Genomic DNA, 16,663 nt, shown 5'->3' on the forward strand with positions numbered 1-16,663 from the left:
CTTTGTGCTTAATTTTGGATTGTTTCTATTGCTATATCTTCAAGTTCACTGATTTATTAAAATCTGCCAGTAATCTTCAGTGAAATTTTCATTTCAGGTGTTGTATCATCTCTAGAAGTTCTATTTGATTTTTAAAATATATCATGGCCAGGCGTGGAGGCTCATGCCTGTAATCCCAGCACTTTGGGAGGCCATGGTAGCCACATCACATGAGGTCGGGAGTTCGAGACCAGCCTGGCCAACATGGCAAAACCCTGTCTCTACTAAAAATACAAAAAAAAAAAAAAAATTAGCCAGTTGTGGTTGTGCACACCTGTAATTCCAGCTACTTGGGAGGCTGAGGCAGGAGAATTGCTTGAAACGTGGAGGCAGAAGCTACAGTGAGCTGAGATCAGCGTGGGCAACAGAGTGAGACTCTGCCTCAAAAAAGAAAATATCTATCTGTCTGTCTAGCTAGCTAGCTATCTTATATTCCTCATTCTGTTCATGTTTTCCTTTTAAGTCCTTGACCATATTAAGCATATTTGTAACAGCTATTTTAGTGTTATAGTGTGTTAATTCCACTAGTCTATCATTTCTGTTTTTGTTTTCTGATTATGAGTCACTTTTCCTGCTTCTTTGCATATCTAGTAATTTTTGACTAGATGGTTGACATTATGAATTTTTTGTTGTTCAGTGCTAGGTTTGTCTGTATTATCTTAAGGAATGCTGGCCTTTGTTGTGACAGGCAGTTAAGTTACTTGAAGATCAGTTTTGGCTGTTTAAGGGTTGCTTTTAAGACTTTTTTTTTTTCAGGTCTAAAGTAGTCCTACTACTAGAACTAGAGCTAGTTTGTGCCACCTTGAATGTTCCAAGTATTCAGTAAAGTCTCTCCACACTGGCTGATGGAAACTTGAGTAATTCTTGTTCTTCTCCAAGTTCTAGGAATTGTTTTACCTGTAGTTCCCGAGTAATTTTCTTTCCTTGGAATTTATTCTTTGCCTGTTCTTATGAGGTTTCATACTATACATGTGCAGATTGATATTTAGCTAATGGCTCAAAGGTGCTTTATCCAGATTCCCAGAGCTCTTTCTCTGTGGCTCCCTTCTGTTGAGTACTTAGCCCAGCTAATTCTAGTCACCTAAGCCTTCCTGAACTGACTTTTGCCTCCTTAAGTGCTGAGACTGCCAGACTCTGTTTGTATTCTTCCTCCTGTGCCAAAGTTTGGAAATCAGTAGCAGAAAAATGGGGCAATCATGCAATTAGTTACCTTGTTTTCTGGTCTTTTTTTAGAGATTGCAATGCTATACTGCCTTTGTTTAATATGTGAAAATAGTTGTTTTAATTATTTGTACAGTTTTGTAGTGTTTTTGTGGAGATAAGTCCAGACACTGTTTTGCTTTCATGGTCAAAAGTGGAAATTTCTTCTCCCAACTTTTATCTGGATCCTGTATATCCTTTATCTCTATGTTTTCTTAAAATTATCTTTTAATTAATTAATTTTATTATTATTATTATTTTTGAGATAGGGTCTTACTCTCTTGCCCAAGCTGGAGTGCAGTGGTGTGATCTTGGCTCACTGCAACCTCCCACTGCTGGATTCAAGTGATTATCTCACCTCAGCCTTCCAAGTAGCTGGGGCTGCAGGCGTGTCCCTGGCTAATTTTTGTATTTTTTGGTAGAGATGGGGTTTCACCGTGTTGGCCAGGCTTGTCTTGAACTCCTGACCTCAAGTGATCCTCCCACCTCAGCTTCTCAAAGTGCTGGGATTACAGGAATGAACCACTACACCTGGCCTATTTTATTTTATTTTTTTAGGAAACGGGGTCCCACTCTGTTGCTCAGGCTGGAGTTCAGGGGTGTGATCATAACCCACTGCAACCTTGAACTCCTGGGCTCAAGCGATCCTCTCCACTTAGCCTCCCAAAGAGCTGGGACCACCAGCGTGTGCCACTATGCCTGGCTAATTTTATTTTATTTTATTTTTCGGTAGAGATGGGTTTTCACTGCATTGTCAAGGCTTACCTTGAACTCCTGGCCTCAAGTGATCCTCCTGCCTTGGCCTCCCAGAGTACTAGGATTACAGGCATGAACCACTGTGTCTGGCCTATCCTTCATCATTCTTGTTTTTGTATTGCTCAATTTGGCTTTACTCACAGGAATTTCTCCTCATTGTGGCCTCTGGGATGGAAAAGATCCCTGGTTGGTTAATTTTAAGAGTTCATGGAACCTAGCCTGCCCTGGTCCCTTCAGTGTCTATTGCTGACTCCATGCACTCAACTGGATTAGGCAAGACATCTTCTGGTTTTAGCTGCTGTTCTCTAATAGCCTTCCCATGATTTCTGGTGAGTACCTGTTTGTTTTGAGAGGTTGGTTTCCCTGCCCCCTATCCCCAGGTATGTCAGATGCTCTCTTGCTCCCTTTGTTTCCTCCCACACAGATGCTGATTCTATACAGATCTGTGGCACTTGTGGTTTGTTCTCATAGACTTGTCTTTTGGGGTTTATCTTGATATTGTAAACATTATCCATGGATTTTGGGCTTGCAATCTAGTAGAAGTACTTGTTTTCATGTGGGTGTTTGGGAAGATTTTAAAACAGTGTTGCTGTTATTGCCATTACCTCCCCAGGATTTTACTCTATATTTAAAAAATTATTTTATAAGTGGCATTATTATTTTAAAATTTTATTTTCTAATTATGTATTGCAAGCATAGACATATAATTAATTTTCATTTATTGCTGTTTGCATCCAACAATCTTGCTAAATTATCTTATTAATTTAAATAATTTATCTGTAGTATTTTGGATCCTCCACATAGATATATCATCTTTGAATAGTGAGTTTTGTTTAATCTTTGTCTTTCATTCCTCTTGCTTTACTGTGCTGTCTAAAATATTTAATGCAATGGGAAGGAAGTGCTGATAGCTGGTTTCATTGATCTTGATTTCAAAAGGAAAGCTTTCTTCATTATTAAATATGTGGCTATGTTTAAGCATATGTTCACTATTAAGTATGATCTTTTTTTTTTTTGAGAGACACCATTTATTAGGTTAGGGAAATTATTCCTGGTTTGCTAAAAGTTTTTCTCTTTAAATCATTATTGTATGTTGCACTTTATGAAATGTTTTTCCTATAACTCTTGAGATGATAATATTTTTCTTCTTTATTATATCAATGTGACTAATTATATTGATTTTCTTTAGTGGTATGCTTTGAATCATTTCTACTAAGAGATTTTTGCTTTGTAGTTACCACGAAGCTTACATAAAACATCTCCTGCCTCAGCCTCCCAAAGGGCTAGGATTACAGGCATGAGCCACCATGACCAGCCCTAAAGGCTGGATTTTTGTACCTAATTTTTTTTTCAGCCTTTTCTCCCCTGCATGATTTCCTGCTTCTCTCTTAATGTTACGGAAGCATCGTTTGTCTCAGGGAGACGCCCATCAACCCACCAATAACTCCAATAAATCCAGTAACAGAGGAGTGGCCCACCTGCTGTTGCATTCTCTGGCATACAGCTTCTGGAAGCCCTTGGTTCACTGGAGCAGAAGGTCTTTGGCAAGTGATTGTTTTTATTTCCCACAAGTTGCTGGGAAAGTATTTACTTACTTCCTGAAACATTGAACCACTTCACCAGGAAAAAGAGATGTGAACTGACTCCTCAGGGATTACAGTTTGGTCCTGTTTCTTGTTTATGTAGCAGAAGTTTCTCTGTTTTTGACATGAGGATGGAACCTATTTTTCAGAAATGATGCAGATATCCCCATATTTGTAATATTTTAAAATCATTTGTTTTTTCCTTTTTTGTTGGGTAGGGGAGATTGTGGGTAAGTTTGGAGATCGGTGTTCATGTGGCTATCTTTCTTAGAAGAAACTTCCTTTTGTTTTGATGGTGAATTGTAGGAGTGGCAGGTGCTTGGAAGTTTAAAAAATTTAACAAAATTTTGACATAATTTCAGATTTACAAGACTTCCGTCTTTCCTTGCCTTCATTGACTGTGACATTTTTATTGAGCACAGGCCAGCTATTTTACAGAATGTACTTCAATTTAGATTTGCCTTCTCATGTTTCCTCATGATTGGAGTTTTGTTACATGTTTTTGGCAGGAATCCCACAGAAACGATATTGTGCTCTTAACGCATTGTATCAGGAGTTATATCAGTTGACTATTATTGGTTAAGGTAGTGTGTAATACTCTAAAGATACTATTTTCTTGGGTTTTTTGGGGGGAATATCTTGTGGAGAGATACAGTAATACTATGCAATTATCCTGTCCCCATCAAATTTTCATCATCTTGCGTTAGCAACCATTGATGATTCTTGCTTGAGTCAGTTATTACTCTGGTAGTTTCCAAACAATGATTTGTTAAAAAGACATCTTTATTGAGGTATGACTGACAAGTAAAACACTGTACATATTTAATGTGTACAACTTGATTAGTTTGTGATAAGCAATGACCTTTTAATTCATCGTTCCTTGTTCATTTATTAGTTTGTATTCTATTATAAGGAAGAAGTTTTCCTTTTCCTGAGTTGTATCCCTGTGGATTCATAGATTCTTGTTTTAGTCTGTTGGTTCTCATCTGTTACTATTATTTATTTGGATGTTCTGATTTGTCCAGATTTGGCTGATGAGAGCTTCTTCAATTGGATTTCTTTGTCCATTATGATCTTTTTATTTTCACTTATCAATACATATTTTTTCTTGATTATGATTATTTACTTATTTTTTTGAGACAGAGTCTCGCTGTGTCGCCCAGGCTGGAGTGTAGTGGCGCGATCTCAGCTCGCTGCAAACTCTGCCTCCCAGGTTCACGCCATTCTCCTGCCTCAGCCTCCTGAGTAGCTGGGACTACAGGCGCCCACCACCACGCCTGGCTAATTTTTTGTACTTTTAGTAGAGACAGGGTTTCACCGTGTTAGCCAGGATGGTCTCAATCTCCTGACCTCATGATCTGCCCGCCTCAGCCTCCCAGGCGTGAGCCACCGCGCCTGGCTGATCATTATTATTATTTTTTTGAGACAGAGTCTTACTCTGTCACCTAGGCTGGAGTACAGTGGTATGATCTTGGCTCACTGCAACCTCTGCCTCCCGATTCAAGTGATTCTCCTAAATCAGCCTCCCTAGTAACTAGGATTATAGGTGCCTGCCACCATGTACGGCTATTTTTTTTTTTTTTTTTTTTTTTTTTGTATTTTTAGTAGAGATAGGGTTTTGCCATATTGGCCAGGCTGGTCTCAAATTCCTGACCTCAAGCAATGCGCCTGCCTTGGCCTCCCAAAGTACTGGGATTACAGGCATGAATCACCATGCCTGACCATATTTTTCTTGATTATTAAAATAATACAGGTGAGTGGGGAATGGTGGCTTGTGCCTGTAATGCCACCTACTCTGGAGGCTGAGGCAGGAGACTCACTTGAGCACAGGAGTTCGAGGCCAGCCCGAGCAACATAGTGAGACTCCCATCTTGAAAAAAACTTTTAAAAATTAGCTGAGTGTGGTGGCACATGCCTATAGTCCTAGGTACTTTGGAGGATAAGGTGAGAGGATCCTTTGAATCCAGGATTTCAAGGCTGCAGTGAACTATGGATCATGCCACTGCATTCCGGCCTGGGTGACAGAATGAGAACCTGTGTCTGAAAAAAAAAGTAATACAAGATTTTAAAAAAGTTAATGTAAAAGCAGGGATAAGGATATAAACATATTTGTAGTCTTATCATCTTTTTTTTTTTTTTTTCGAGACAGGGTTGCCCAGGCTGGAGTGCAGTGGTGCGATCTCGACTCATTACAATCTCCGCCTCCTGTGTTCAAACGATCTTCCCACCTCAGCCTCCTGAGTAGCTAGGATTATAGCCGTGAGCCACTGCACCCGGCCTGATCATCTTCTATATATTGATGTATTTCCTTTCAGGCTTTCGTTGCATTTTTAAATGTAGTAGACATAGAACTAAAGATAGAAATTTGTATCTTAGTTTTATGTTTTTAACCTGTAATTGAATTACAAGCATTTTCTTGAGTAACAAAGAGCTCTTTGGAAGCTGTGTCTCACAAGCAGTTATCCAAATGTGCCAGTGCTTCCTTGAGGCCCACCTACTGCCTCTGCTTTTGGAAAGCACGCTCCTTCCCCCACTGAAAGAAAACTCCAGTTTCCCCTCTCTCTTCCTCTCTTTCATGTAACTTTTTTTTTGTTTTTTCAGCACACTCCTTGCCTGTTCTCTTGTATTTGAAGAGCCAACAGAAGTTCAGAGTGGCGGGAACTTGGAGACTAAGGAGGAGAATAGCCCTAGATGCGAGGTAGAACACACCATCCTTTTGCTGGAGATAGAGCAGTAGGCAGAGATGGACAATGAATAAATTAACAATCAATAGATAATAAAGTCAGGAGATGAGAAATGCTGTGAAGTAAAGAGAGTTGCGGGTAGGTAGCTGCTATTTTAGATAGGTGGACAGGGAAGGCATCTCTGGTGAGGCTATATTTGAGCAGAGATCTGAGTGTTTTACAGATTAGAAAGCTCAGAAAGGTAAAGTAACTTTTCTAAGGTTACAAGGCAGATTTAGTATTAAATTAGTTTAATTTAGTTTAGTTAGTTTAGTTTAGTTTAGTTTAGTTTTGTTTTGTTTTGTTTTTAAATTCAGAAGCCCTCTGTAAATAGTACTTCAGTGTTCTTAGAAATCCTTTTATTTCAGGCTGGGTGCAGTGGCTCACACCTGTAATTCCAGCACTTTGGGAGGCTGAGGCGGGCAGATCACTTGAGGTCAGGAGTTCAAGACCAACCTGGCTCTACTAAAAATACAAAAATCAGTCAGATGTGGTAGTGGGCACCTGTAATCCCAGCTACTTGGGAGGCTGAGGCAGGAGAATCGCTTGAACCCGGTAGGTGGAAAAAAAAAAAGAAATCCTTTGATTGCAGGGATTCCTGACTTTTGGGTGTATCTGTCTCTATCCCTATCCTGTGCAAGAAAACATTTCTTTTTTTTTTTTTGAGATGGAGTCTCACTCTGTCTCCCAAGCTGGAGTGCAGTGGCCTGATCTCGGCTCACAGCAACCTATGCCCCCTGGATTCAAGCGATCCTCCTGCCTCAGCCTCCTGAGTAGCTGGGATTACAGGTGCCCGCCACTATACACAGCTAATTTTTGTATTTTTAGTAGAGACGGGGTTTCACCATGTTGGCCAGGCTGGTCTCGAACTCCTGACCTCAGGTGATCCATCTTCCTTGGCCTCCCCAAGTGCCGGGATTACAGGCGTGAGCCACCACGTGAAAACATTTCTAAGAAGTGAAACTTATGCAAGAGATTTTTTTTGTGCTTTGAATGTCAGTGGTGGTATAAAGTTTGCTTTAAGGAGATGCTGAGGATTGTTTTGTAGCTCAGTAGTTACTTGACTCTAAAATCTAAAATCTGCAGATTTTGGTGTCCTTCAGGTCTCCTCAGGAAGATGAACCCTCCCTTGCAGAAGCTGGAGCTGCCCCAGAGAGCCTGTCTGGGATGAAGACAGAGACCCAGCCTTCGACATCCTCGCTGGCAGACACCTCATGGTCTGGCACGGTGATTTTTGACAGTGTCCCAGGAAGTCAAACGTTGGAAGACAAGGGTCCATTGACCTGGTCTGCAACATCTTGGACCTCGGAGGCCCAAGTTTCAGCAGCCCGGGTTGCAGAGGCTCAGGCCCGGGAGGCCCATGCTTTCGAGGCTCAGGCCAGGACCAGTCAGCCCAAGCAAATTTCTGTATTGGAGGCGTCAGCTGCCTCAGCCCTGAACCAGAAACCCACGTATGAGAAGGTGCAGATGACAGAGAAGAAAGAGAGTGAGGCCCTCCTCGCCCGTCCGTTCTGGTCCAGCAAAACTGAGTACATTCTGGCTCAGGTGGGCTTCTCTATGAAGCCATCTTGTCTCTGGCGCTTTGCCTACCTGTGGCTTAACAGTGGAGGCTGTAAGTCTGGGGACCAGGAAACCTGAGTCCACAAGGGGCAATCAGGACAGAGTCCTGTCCAGGCTTTAACCATGAATGTTTCTGAGATATGTAGAGACTAAAGACCTGGTGCTCTGTGCAGGATAGGAGCCAGGTCCCTGGACACTTAGGATCATGAGAGGTTCAGGGCATCTGAACGTGGGGATGGCAAAGCTGGAGGCCTGGGTCCAAGATGGGCTGGAAACTAGGTACTTGGGTCTTCCAGGAACTGGGGGCCAGAGGACTGGACACTTGGGACCGTGAGGGATGTAGACGTGGGTGAGCCCTGATGCCTGTGGCCCTGGAGGAGGTTGCTGGTAGGGAGAATGTTTTTCTGGGCTCCTGGAGTCCAGGCACTGAAAGGCCACATGGTTCTCAGAGTCCCTCTTGAATCCTCTTCACAGGCAGTTTCGCCGCCATCTACATCTTCATGCTGTTCCTGGTTGGGGTTCCTCTTCTCTTCCTGGAGATGGCAGCCGGTCAGAGCATGCGTCAGGGCGGCATGGGTGTATGGAAGATCATTGCCCCCTGGATTGGTGGTGTGGGGTATTCTAGCTTCATGGTGAGGAGCCCATGGCTGCCCAGGCCTGACTTTTACACCCCACCCCCATCCCAACCCTCCTCCTGAAATGCACACTATGAATACTCCATGGGTCAGATCCCTTTGGTTCCCCGGTCCTCTGTCAAATCCCCTCCCTTTTCCTGTCCCTGCTCTTCCTCCCCAGCCATACCCTCCTTGGCCCCCAGGTGTGCTTCATCCTCGGCCTGTACTTCAATGTGGTCAATTCCTGGATCATCTTCTACATGAGCCAGTCCTTCCAGTTTCCCGTTCCATGGGAGAAATGTCCCTTAACGATGAACTCTAGTGGCTTTGGTGAGGAGGAAGTGAAAGAATAGAAGAAGAGAAAATGAAGAAATAGAAGTAGAAGGGAATTTGGAAGAGGAGAGAGTGGGGAGGGACAAGGAAGAGGAAGAAGAAGGAAAAAGAAATGGGAGAGGGAAAGAGAAAAGGGAGGTGGGGGAGGGGATAAGGAAGAAGAGGGGGTACCTTGTCTAGCAGGCATGTCTAAAGCCAGGTCCCCCCAGATCCTGAATGTGAACGGACAACACCCTCCATATACTTCTGGTACCGGCAGGCCTTGAAGGCCTCAGACAGAATCGAGGATGGTGGGTCACCCGTCTACAGTCTGGTCCTGCCCTTCTTTCTTTGCTGGTGTCTTGTTGGTGCTTTCATGATCAATGGGCTTAAGTCCACCGGGAAGGTGAGCCACCAGTATTGGATTCCTTGAAATTCTCAGATGCTTTAGCCCTTACCTCACTTTGTTACTTGTTGATCTCCTAATCTCTTACTCCTCTGGCCTTTTACTCCCACTAGCCCCTGACTCTTGCTGAAGGCTTTCTTCTAACTCCTACTCATTTCTGACTCAGAACTTTTGATCCCTCCCAACTGTTGGTTGATCCCTACTGGTACACGGTTGCTGATGTGTCCCACTCTCGATTCAGGTAATCTATGTCTTGGTACTGCTCCCCTGTTTCATCATCGTCGGTTTCTTCGTCCGGACTCTACTCCTGGAAGGGGCAAAATTTGGCCTTCAACAGTTGGTGGTTGCCAAGGTGAAATCTTTCTCCTCAATCCCCCATCAGGCCTTGTAGGCACCACAGCTGCCTATTCTTAAAGCTTCCTTTCCCCATTCTTTCCTTCTGTATCTCGCTCTCTCCTCCCTGCAACATTTCTATTCTAGTTGTCCTCTGCTTCTTCTTTTACAACCCCCCTTATACTTGTCTTCTCTCTTTTAGATATCGGATGTGTACAATATGAGTGTGTGGTCTCTAGCAGGGGGTCAAGTTTTGTCTAACACAGGCATAGGCCTCGGCTCCGTTGCCTCCTTAGCCTCCTACATGCCCCAGTCCAACAACTGTCTCAGTGATGCCGTTCTCGTGTCTGTGATAAACCTGCTCACTTTGTTGATTTTCACATCTTTCAACTTCTCTGTCCTGGGCTTCTGGGCAACAGTCATCACACATCGCTGCTGTGAGAGGTAAGGCCGGCCCCTTTGTTAAGGGTCCCAGCCCCAGGGAACTTTAAAACCCCGAGACCCTAACCTTAAAGGTGCTGCAAAGACTCATGTTCACACCTTTCAACCTTGGGTGCACTTGCAAGCCCTCTACCTTCCCCATAGCTAAAAATGGAGACAATAGAATCTCCTATCATGTATTATCCTTCTCAGAGCCTTTTGTCACCCTAGAAATAAATCTTCAAACTCAGAGATTGCCAGCTATCCACCTCGGAGTGGATATGCTAACAGGGATGTACTAAAAATGGCAAACATTGAAGGCTTCTCTAATCCCAGATACACAACAAAATAGCATCTAAGACCATACCACACAGAGACCCTTACAAGGCTGTCCTTGGAAAAATGGAGAAGTAGAAGGCCCTCATTTTTTTTTTTTTTTTTTTTTTTTGAGATGGAGTCTCGCTCTTTCGCCTAGGCTGGAGTGCAGTGGCGCGAACTCGGCTCACTGCAAGCTCTGCCTCCCGGGTTCAAGCCATTCTCCTGCCTCAGCCTCTTGAGTAGCTGGGACTACAGGCGCCCGTCACCACGCCCGGCTAATTTTTTTGTATTTTTAGTAGAGACAGGGTTTCACCGTGTTAGCCAGGATGGTCTCGATCTCCTGACCTTGTGATCCGCCTGCCTCGGCCTCCCAAAGTGCTGTGATTACAGGTGTGAGCCACCGTGCCCTAAGGCCCCCATTCTTAACAGTCAACTCCTGAATTGGGGATTTCTGTCAATCTAGCAGAAACTCCAAAAGGATTCTCTGTACTAGAACCTTGATTGTCTGATCACCCCTGTTTCTTATTTTTCTTATTTTTAGGCATTAATTCCAAAAACATCCATCAGACATTTAGGAAGTGTTCTTTCTATACCACAGAGACTTGGACAGGTGAATCAGACCACAGTCCTTGTTTCATTAAGTTTTCAATTTTAGAGGGGGAAGGAAAGGAGAATGAGACAGCCAAAAACTTGTGCTAACTGGTAACTGAAGTGATGGGTGAGGACAGGAGACAGAGCCATTAATTCTTTCTGGGGTAGTCAGATGGGGCCTTCCAGAGGAGGCAACCCTGAGTTGAATTTCTCCCAGTAATCTTTTTATTCTTTCTTTCTTTTTTTTTTGCTTCCTCCTCCTCTTCCTCTCTCTCCCAGCAGATTTTTTTTTAATTTAAATTTTTGACAACAGGGTCCCACTATATTGCTCAGGCGGGTCTTGAACTCTTGGGCTCAAGCTATCCTTCTGCCTCTGCCTCCCAAAGAGCTGGGATTACAGGTGTGAGCCACCACGCCCGACCTCTCCTAGTAATCCTAAGCCTTACAAATAACCACCATTTTCTTCTAGAAGATGCCTGGGAATATATGTGTGTGCATGTGCAGGAGTTGTTGACAGCATATAGTTAGGAAAGGAATTGCTGAGTAGGGTGTGCTCACCTTCAATTTTATCATCTATTGTCTGGTTTTCAAAGTGGTGTAATGCATTACCCTCCCATCAGGGATGTGTGAGACGTCCATTTGTTCTACTTTTTGCACAAAACTTGATTAAACTTGGTTGGACTTTTAAATTGTTTCCAGTCTGGTGAGAGTGTAATGGTAGTTTTTTTGTGTATTTTCAAAAAAACCTTTTATTATGAGCTATTACATACATATGGAAAAATGCATAAAACAAGGCCGGGAGCAGTGGCTCACACCTGTAACGCCAGCTCTTAGGGAGGCTGAGGTGGGAGGATTGCTTGAACCCAGGAGTTTGAAATCAGCTGGGCAAGACCCTGCCTCTAACAAAAAAAAAAAAAAAGAAGAAGAAAAAAGTGTATAAAACAATGTACTGTGTAATGAACTATGAAATAAACATCAGCTGTATTAAGAACTAGAATAACCCTAGATGCTCTCTGTGTATCTTTTTCTAATCATAATCTCTTTACTGCCTCCCAGAGGTAACCATCATAAAAGTCAGGATAGTGGCTACTATATTGCTTAGTAGATATGCATACATAGATGATCAAATATAAAGAAAAACAAGCCGGGTGCGGTGGCTCATGCCTATAATCCCAGCACTTTGGGAGGCTGAGGCGGGTGGATCACGAGGTCAGGAGTTTGAGACCAGCCTGGCCAATATGGTGAAACCCCCATCCTTACTAACAAATACAAAAATTAGCTGGGGGTGATGGCACACACCTGTAGTCCCAGCTACTCAGGAGGCCAAAGCAGGAGAATTGCTTGAACCCGCCAGGCGGAGGCTGCAGTGAGCTGAGATTGTGCCACTGCATTCCACCTGGGCAACAGAGCGAGACTCCGTCTCAGAAAAAAAAAGAAAAAAAAAGAACTAAGGATAGTGATTAGTTTTATGTTTTTCTTTATATTCTATCATCTATGTATGCATAGCTAAGCAATATAGTTTAATTTGTCCACTTATATAAAGCAATATGTTTAGTTATTTGTTCCCTCATATATACATTCTCTTTGCTTACTTTTGTGCTTTCTTTTTCTCATCCAACATGTTTGTAATATTTATCCATATTGTGTATAACTTTAATCTGTGCTTTTTTCTTCTTTTTTTTTGAGACGGAGTCTTGCTCTGTTGCCCAGGTTGGAATGCAGTGGTGCGATCTCGGCTCACTGCAACCTCCGCCTCCCGGGTTCACACCATTCTCCTGCCTCAGCCTCCCGAGTAGCTGGGATTACAGGCGCCCACCACCATGCCCGTCTAATTTTTTGTATTTTTAGCAGAGACAGGGTTTCACCGTGTTAGCCAGGATGGTCTCCATCTCCTGACCTCATGATCCACCCGCCTTGGCCTCCCAAAGTGCTGGGATTACAGGCTTGAGCCACCACGCCAGGCCTAATCTGTGCTTTTAAAATGCTGTAAAATGTTTCAGTATATGAATATACCACAGTTTTAAAAAATCCATTCTACTATTGATAACATTTGGAGTCTTTCCAGTTTTATGCTATTAAAACAGTGTTGCTGCAAACATTCTTATGCATGTTCCTGATGCACTACATATGTGCACATTTTTCTGGGATATGAATTAGATTGTTGGGACATAGTTGTCTATTCTTGGGTAACAAATCACTCTGGAAGTAAATGGATTAAAACAGCAATGATTTATCTCATGATTCTGCAGGTTGGCTGGAAAGCTCTTCTGCTGGGCTTGTATGGCTTCACTGACATGGCTGCATTTAGCTGGAGGGTTGGCTGGGGGCTGAGCCCAGTAGGGACAGCACTGCTCACTGCTCTTCTTCTTCTTTTTTTTTTTCTTTTTTGAGACAGATCTTTGCTTTTGTCACCCAGGCTGGAGTGTAATGATACAATCTTGACTCACTGCAACCTCCGCCTCCTGGGTTCAAGCGATTCTCCTGCCTCAGCTTCCTGAGTAGCTGGGATTACAGGCACCCGCCTCCACACCCAGCTGATTTTTGTATTTTTAGTAGAGACAGGGTTTCACCATGTTCACCAGGATGGTTTCAAACTCCTGACCTCAAGTGATCCACCCACCTTGGCCTCCCAAAGTGCTGGGATTACAGGCGTGAGCCACTGCACCCGGCTGGCACTGCTCTTCTTTAAGTGGTGGTGGCTGGGTTTGCAGTCAGTTGGCTGGCCAGCAAGGGCTGCTGTCTTCCATGAGGCCTCTCTATGGGGCTAGTTTGGTTTTCTTCACATGGTAGCTCACAGAGCACAAAGGCAGACTCAGCAAAGTGTCTTGAAGCGAAGTATAGGACTGCTTCCATTGCTGCTACATTTCTTGGTTGAAGGAAGTAAAAAAGCTACCCCAGATTCCAAAGGTGAAAAATAGACTTTACCTCTTAATTGGAGGAGCTCCAAAATATTGTGGCTGTATTTCTTCAATCTACCACATATATCTACAACTTCGCAGATGATGCCAAATTACTTTCCATAGTGTCTGTGCCAATTTATAATTGTATGTATATGAAATGTGTGTGTGGAAGTTCTCATTACCTCACTCGTGCAAATACTTGTATTGTCATAGTTTCAAGCAAAATGTGTGGTCAAGTTCATTTTTGCCCATTTAAAAAAAAATATTGGATGATCTATCTTTTTCTTTGGAGTTCTTTATATGTTCTGGATATGTTGTCATTTTCCAGTTGTATATATTAAAATTATTTTTTCCCATCTGGTGGAGTGCATTGAACATCCCGGGTTCAAGCGATTCTTCTGCCTTAGCCTCCCGAGTGGCTGGGATTACAGGCATGTGCCACCATGCCCGGCTACTTTTGTATTTTTAGTAGATACGGGGTTTCTCCAGGTTGGTCAGGCTGGTCTCAAACTCTCGACCTCAGGTGATCTGCCCGCCTCGACCTCCCGACATGCTGAGATTACAGGCGTGAGCCACCGTGCCCAGCCAACAAAGGTTTTTAAAGGAAAAAAATGAGGAGGATAACGTAATTGTTTTGAAATTATTTTCTTTGGCTACAGAGATCAATAACAAGGGTGACACCAGTCCAAGGTTGGATAGGCATTTGTTGGGCAGATGTTTCTGCAGGAATATTTTGTGTGTGTAAGGTTGCAATGGCCTTTATGCATGGTTATAGTTTTTGTGGTGGTTTTTCCAATCAAACATACAAGTGTGAGAACCCTCTCTTCATGGCCTTCCTCGGCTCAGTTTGCTAGGGTTTTCTTATTTAGTGACTCCATTTTATTCTGATAATGTTCACATTTCCTCTTTTGATCAAGATCTTTCTCCAAAAGCATCACTGATCAATCATTCATATTTGGGTTTTCCTATCTCTCAATGATGGGCCTGACTTGGAGTCAGTGTCAAACTCTTGTAGCCACATTTGAGCAACAAGGGACATTTGAAGGGAGTATCTCTTAGGCTAAGTCTATCTGAGGTCCATTATGTAGTTCAATTTTGTCTGTTCCATAGTCTTTTTTTTTTTTTTTTTGAGACGGAATCTCGCTCTGTCACCCAGGCTGGAGTGCAGTGGTGCGATCTCGGCTCACTGCAAGCTACACCTCCTGGGTTCACGCCATTCTCCTGCCTCAGCCTCCCGGGTAGCTGGGACTATAGGCGCCCGCCACCACGCCCAGCTAAATTTTGTATTTTTAGTACAGACGGGGTTTCACCGTGTTAGCCAGGATGGTCTTGATCTCTTGACCTCGTGATCCACCCGCCTCGGCCTCCCAAAGTATGGGGATTACAGGCGTCAGCCACCAAGCCCAGCCTGTCTGTTCCATAGTCTTTTGTTATCATCTCAAAGTGTTCGGCTGGGCCAGCATTATTTTGTTAGGAGTTGTACTTCTGTAAAAATTTAACAAGTGAAAGATATAAAGTTTTAAAAAGGGCAAATACAAGGTAAAATTAATAGTAATATGATAATAGTTTTGTGCCCCAAACCTTATCACTTGTATACATCAAATGACTGAAGGGAATTAGATGAGACCTGTTCTAATGGTGTGGCCTGTTTTCTTTTTTTTTCTCTTTTCTTTTCTTTTTTTTTTTCTGAGACAGAGTGTTGCACTGTTGCCCAGGCTGGAGTGCAGTGGCGTGATCTCATCTCACTGCAACCTCCACCTCCCGGGTTCAAGTGATCCTCCTGCCTCAGCCTCCCAAGTAGCTGGGACTACAGGTGGGCGCCACCATGCCCAGCTAATTTTCGTATTTTTAGTAGAGACAGAGTTTCACCATGTTGGCCAAGCTGGTCTTGAACTCCTGACCTCATGATCTGCATGCCTTGGCTTCCCAAAGTGCTGGGATTACAGGCGTGAGCCACTGTGCCCGGCCTACTTTCTTTTTAAAGTATTCTTGGTTGTCAGATTTTTTTTCAGCACTTTGAATATATCATCGTACTCTCTCCTGGACTGCAAGATTTCTGTTGAGAAATGTGTCGATACTTGTACTGGGGCTCCCTTGTATGTGATATGCTTTTCTCTTTCTGCTTTCAGAATTCTTTGTCTTTAGTTTTAAATAATTTGTTTATAATATGTCTCAATGAACTCTTCTTTGGGTTGAATTTTATTACAGACCTCTGAACTTCTTGTACCTGGATGTTTGTATCTCTCTCCAGATTAGGGAAGTATTCAGCTATTTTTAAAAATAAACTTTGTCCTTTTCTCTCTTCTCCTCTGTAAATCTTGTTATGTAAATGTTCTCTTGCTGGCCTCCCATAGATATTGTAGACTTTCTTTGGTCATCTTCATTTCTTTTTCTCCTCTGACTGGATGATTTAAAGTGATGTCTTTGAATTTGCTTATTCTTTCTTCTGCTTTTCTAGTCAGCTGTTGAAGCCGTCTATTGTATTTTTTAGTTTATTGTTATTCTTCAGCTCAAAAATGTTTGTTTGGTTATTTTTCATGTTTTCAGTGCCTTTGTTTAGCCTCTTCTTTCATTGTTGTATTGTTTTCCTGATTTTGTTAAATTGTTTTCTGTGTTCTTTTATAATTAACTGAGATTCTTTAGAACCATTATTGTGAATTCTTTGTCAGGCAATTAGTGGATCTGCAATTCTTTGGAGTCAGTTAATGGAAGTTTATTGTTTTCCTCGGTGTTGTCATGATTCTCCAATTCTTCATGATTTTTATAGTCTTGAGAAAAGCATTTGAAGAAGCATTAACTTCTTCCAGATTTTATGGACTGGACTGGTAAGGAAAGACCTTCACTTGCATGGGGGTTGGAGGAGAAGAGTGGTGCTCTCTGGCACTGGGTCCAGTGGCACAGAGTGCCA

General features: G+C 42.9%; 1 protein-coding gene across 8 annotated transcripts in view; it reads left to right on the forward strand.

Annotated features, from left to right (window-relative positions):
- Positions 1–16,663, forward strand: part of SLC6A16 (solute carrier family 6 member 16) — a 42,874-nt gene that overhangs the window by 12,561 nt on the left and 13,650 nt on the right. For 3 of the 8 annotated variants that reach the window (XM_063615702.1, XM_055237160.2, XM_055237154.2), the window contains exons 2-8: positions 6,180–6,276; positions 7,388–7,913; positions 8,336–8,493; positions 8,679–8,805; positions 9,018–9,193; positions 9,435–9,545; positions 9,729–9,970. In XM_063615702.1, coding sequence (XP_063471772.1) covers positions 6,180–6,276; positions 7,388–7,913; positions 8,336–8,493; positions 8,679–8,805; positions 9,018–9,193; positions 9,435–9,545; positions 9,729–9,970 — 1,437 coding nt within the window. The remainder of the gene's footprint in view (positions 1–6,179; positions 6,277–7,387; positions 7,914–8,335; positions 8,494–8,678; positions 8,806–9,017; positions 9,194–9,434; positions 9,546–9,728; positions 9,971–16,663) is intronic. The other 5 variants (XM_055237158.2, XM_055237157.2, XM_055237156.2 and 2 more) reach the window with 4 other exon arrangements.

Source organism: Symphalangus syndactylus, chromosome 13 (assembly GCF_028878055.3).
Source record: "Symphalangus syndactylus isolate Jambi chromosome 13, NHGRI_mSymSyn1-v2.1_pri, whole genome shotgun sequence".
NCBI lineage: Eukaryota > Metazoa > Chordata > Mammalia > Primates > Hylobatidae > Symphalangus > Symphalangus syndactylus.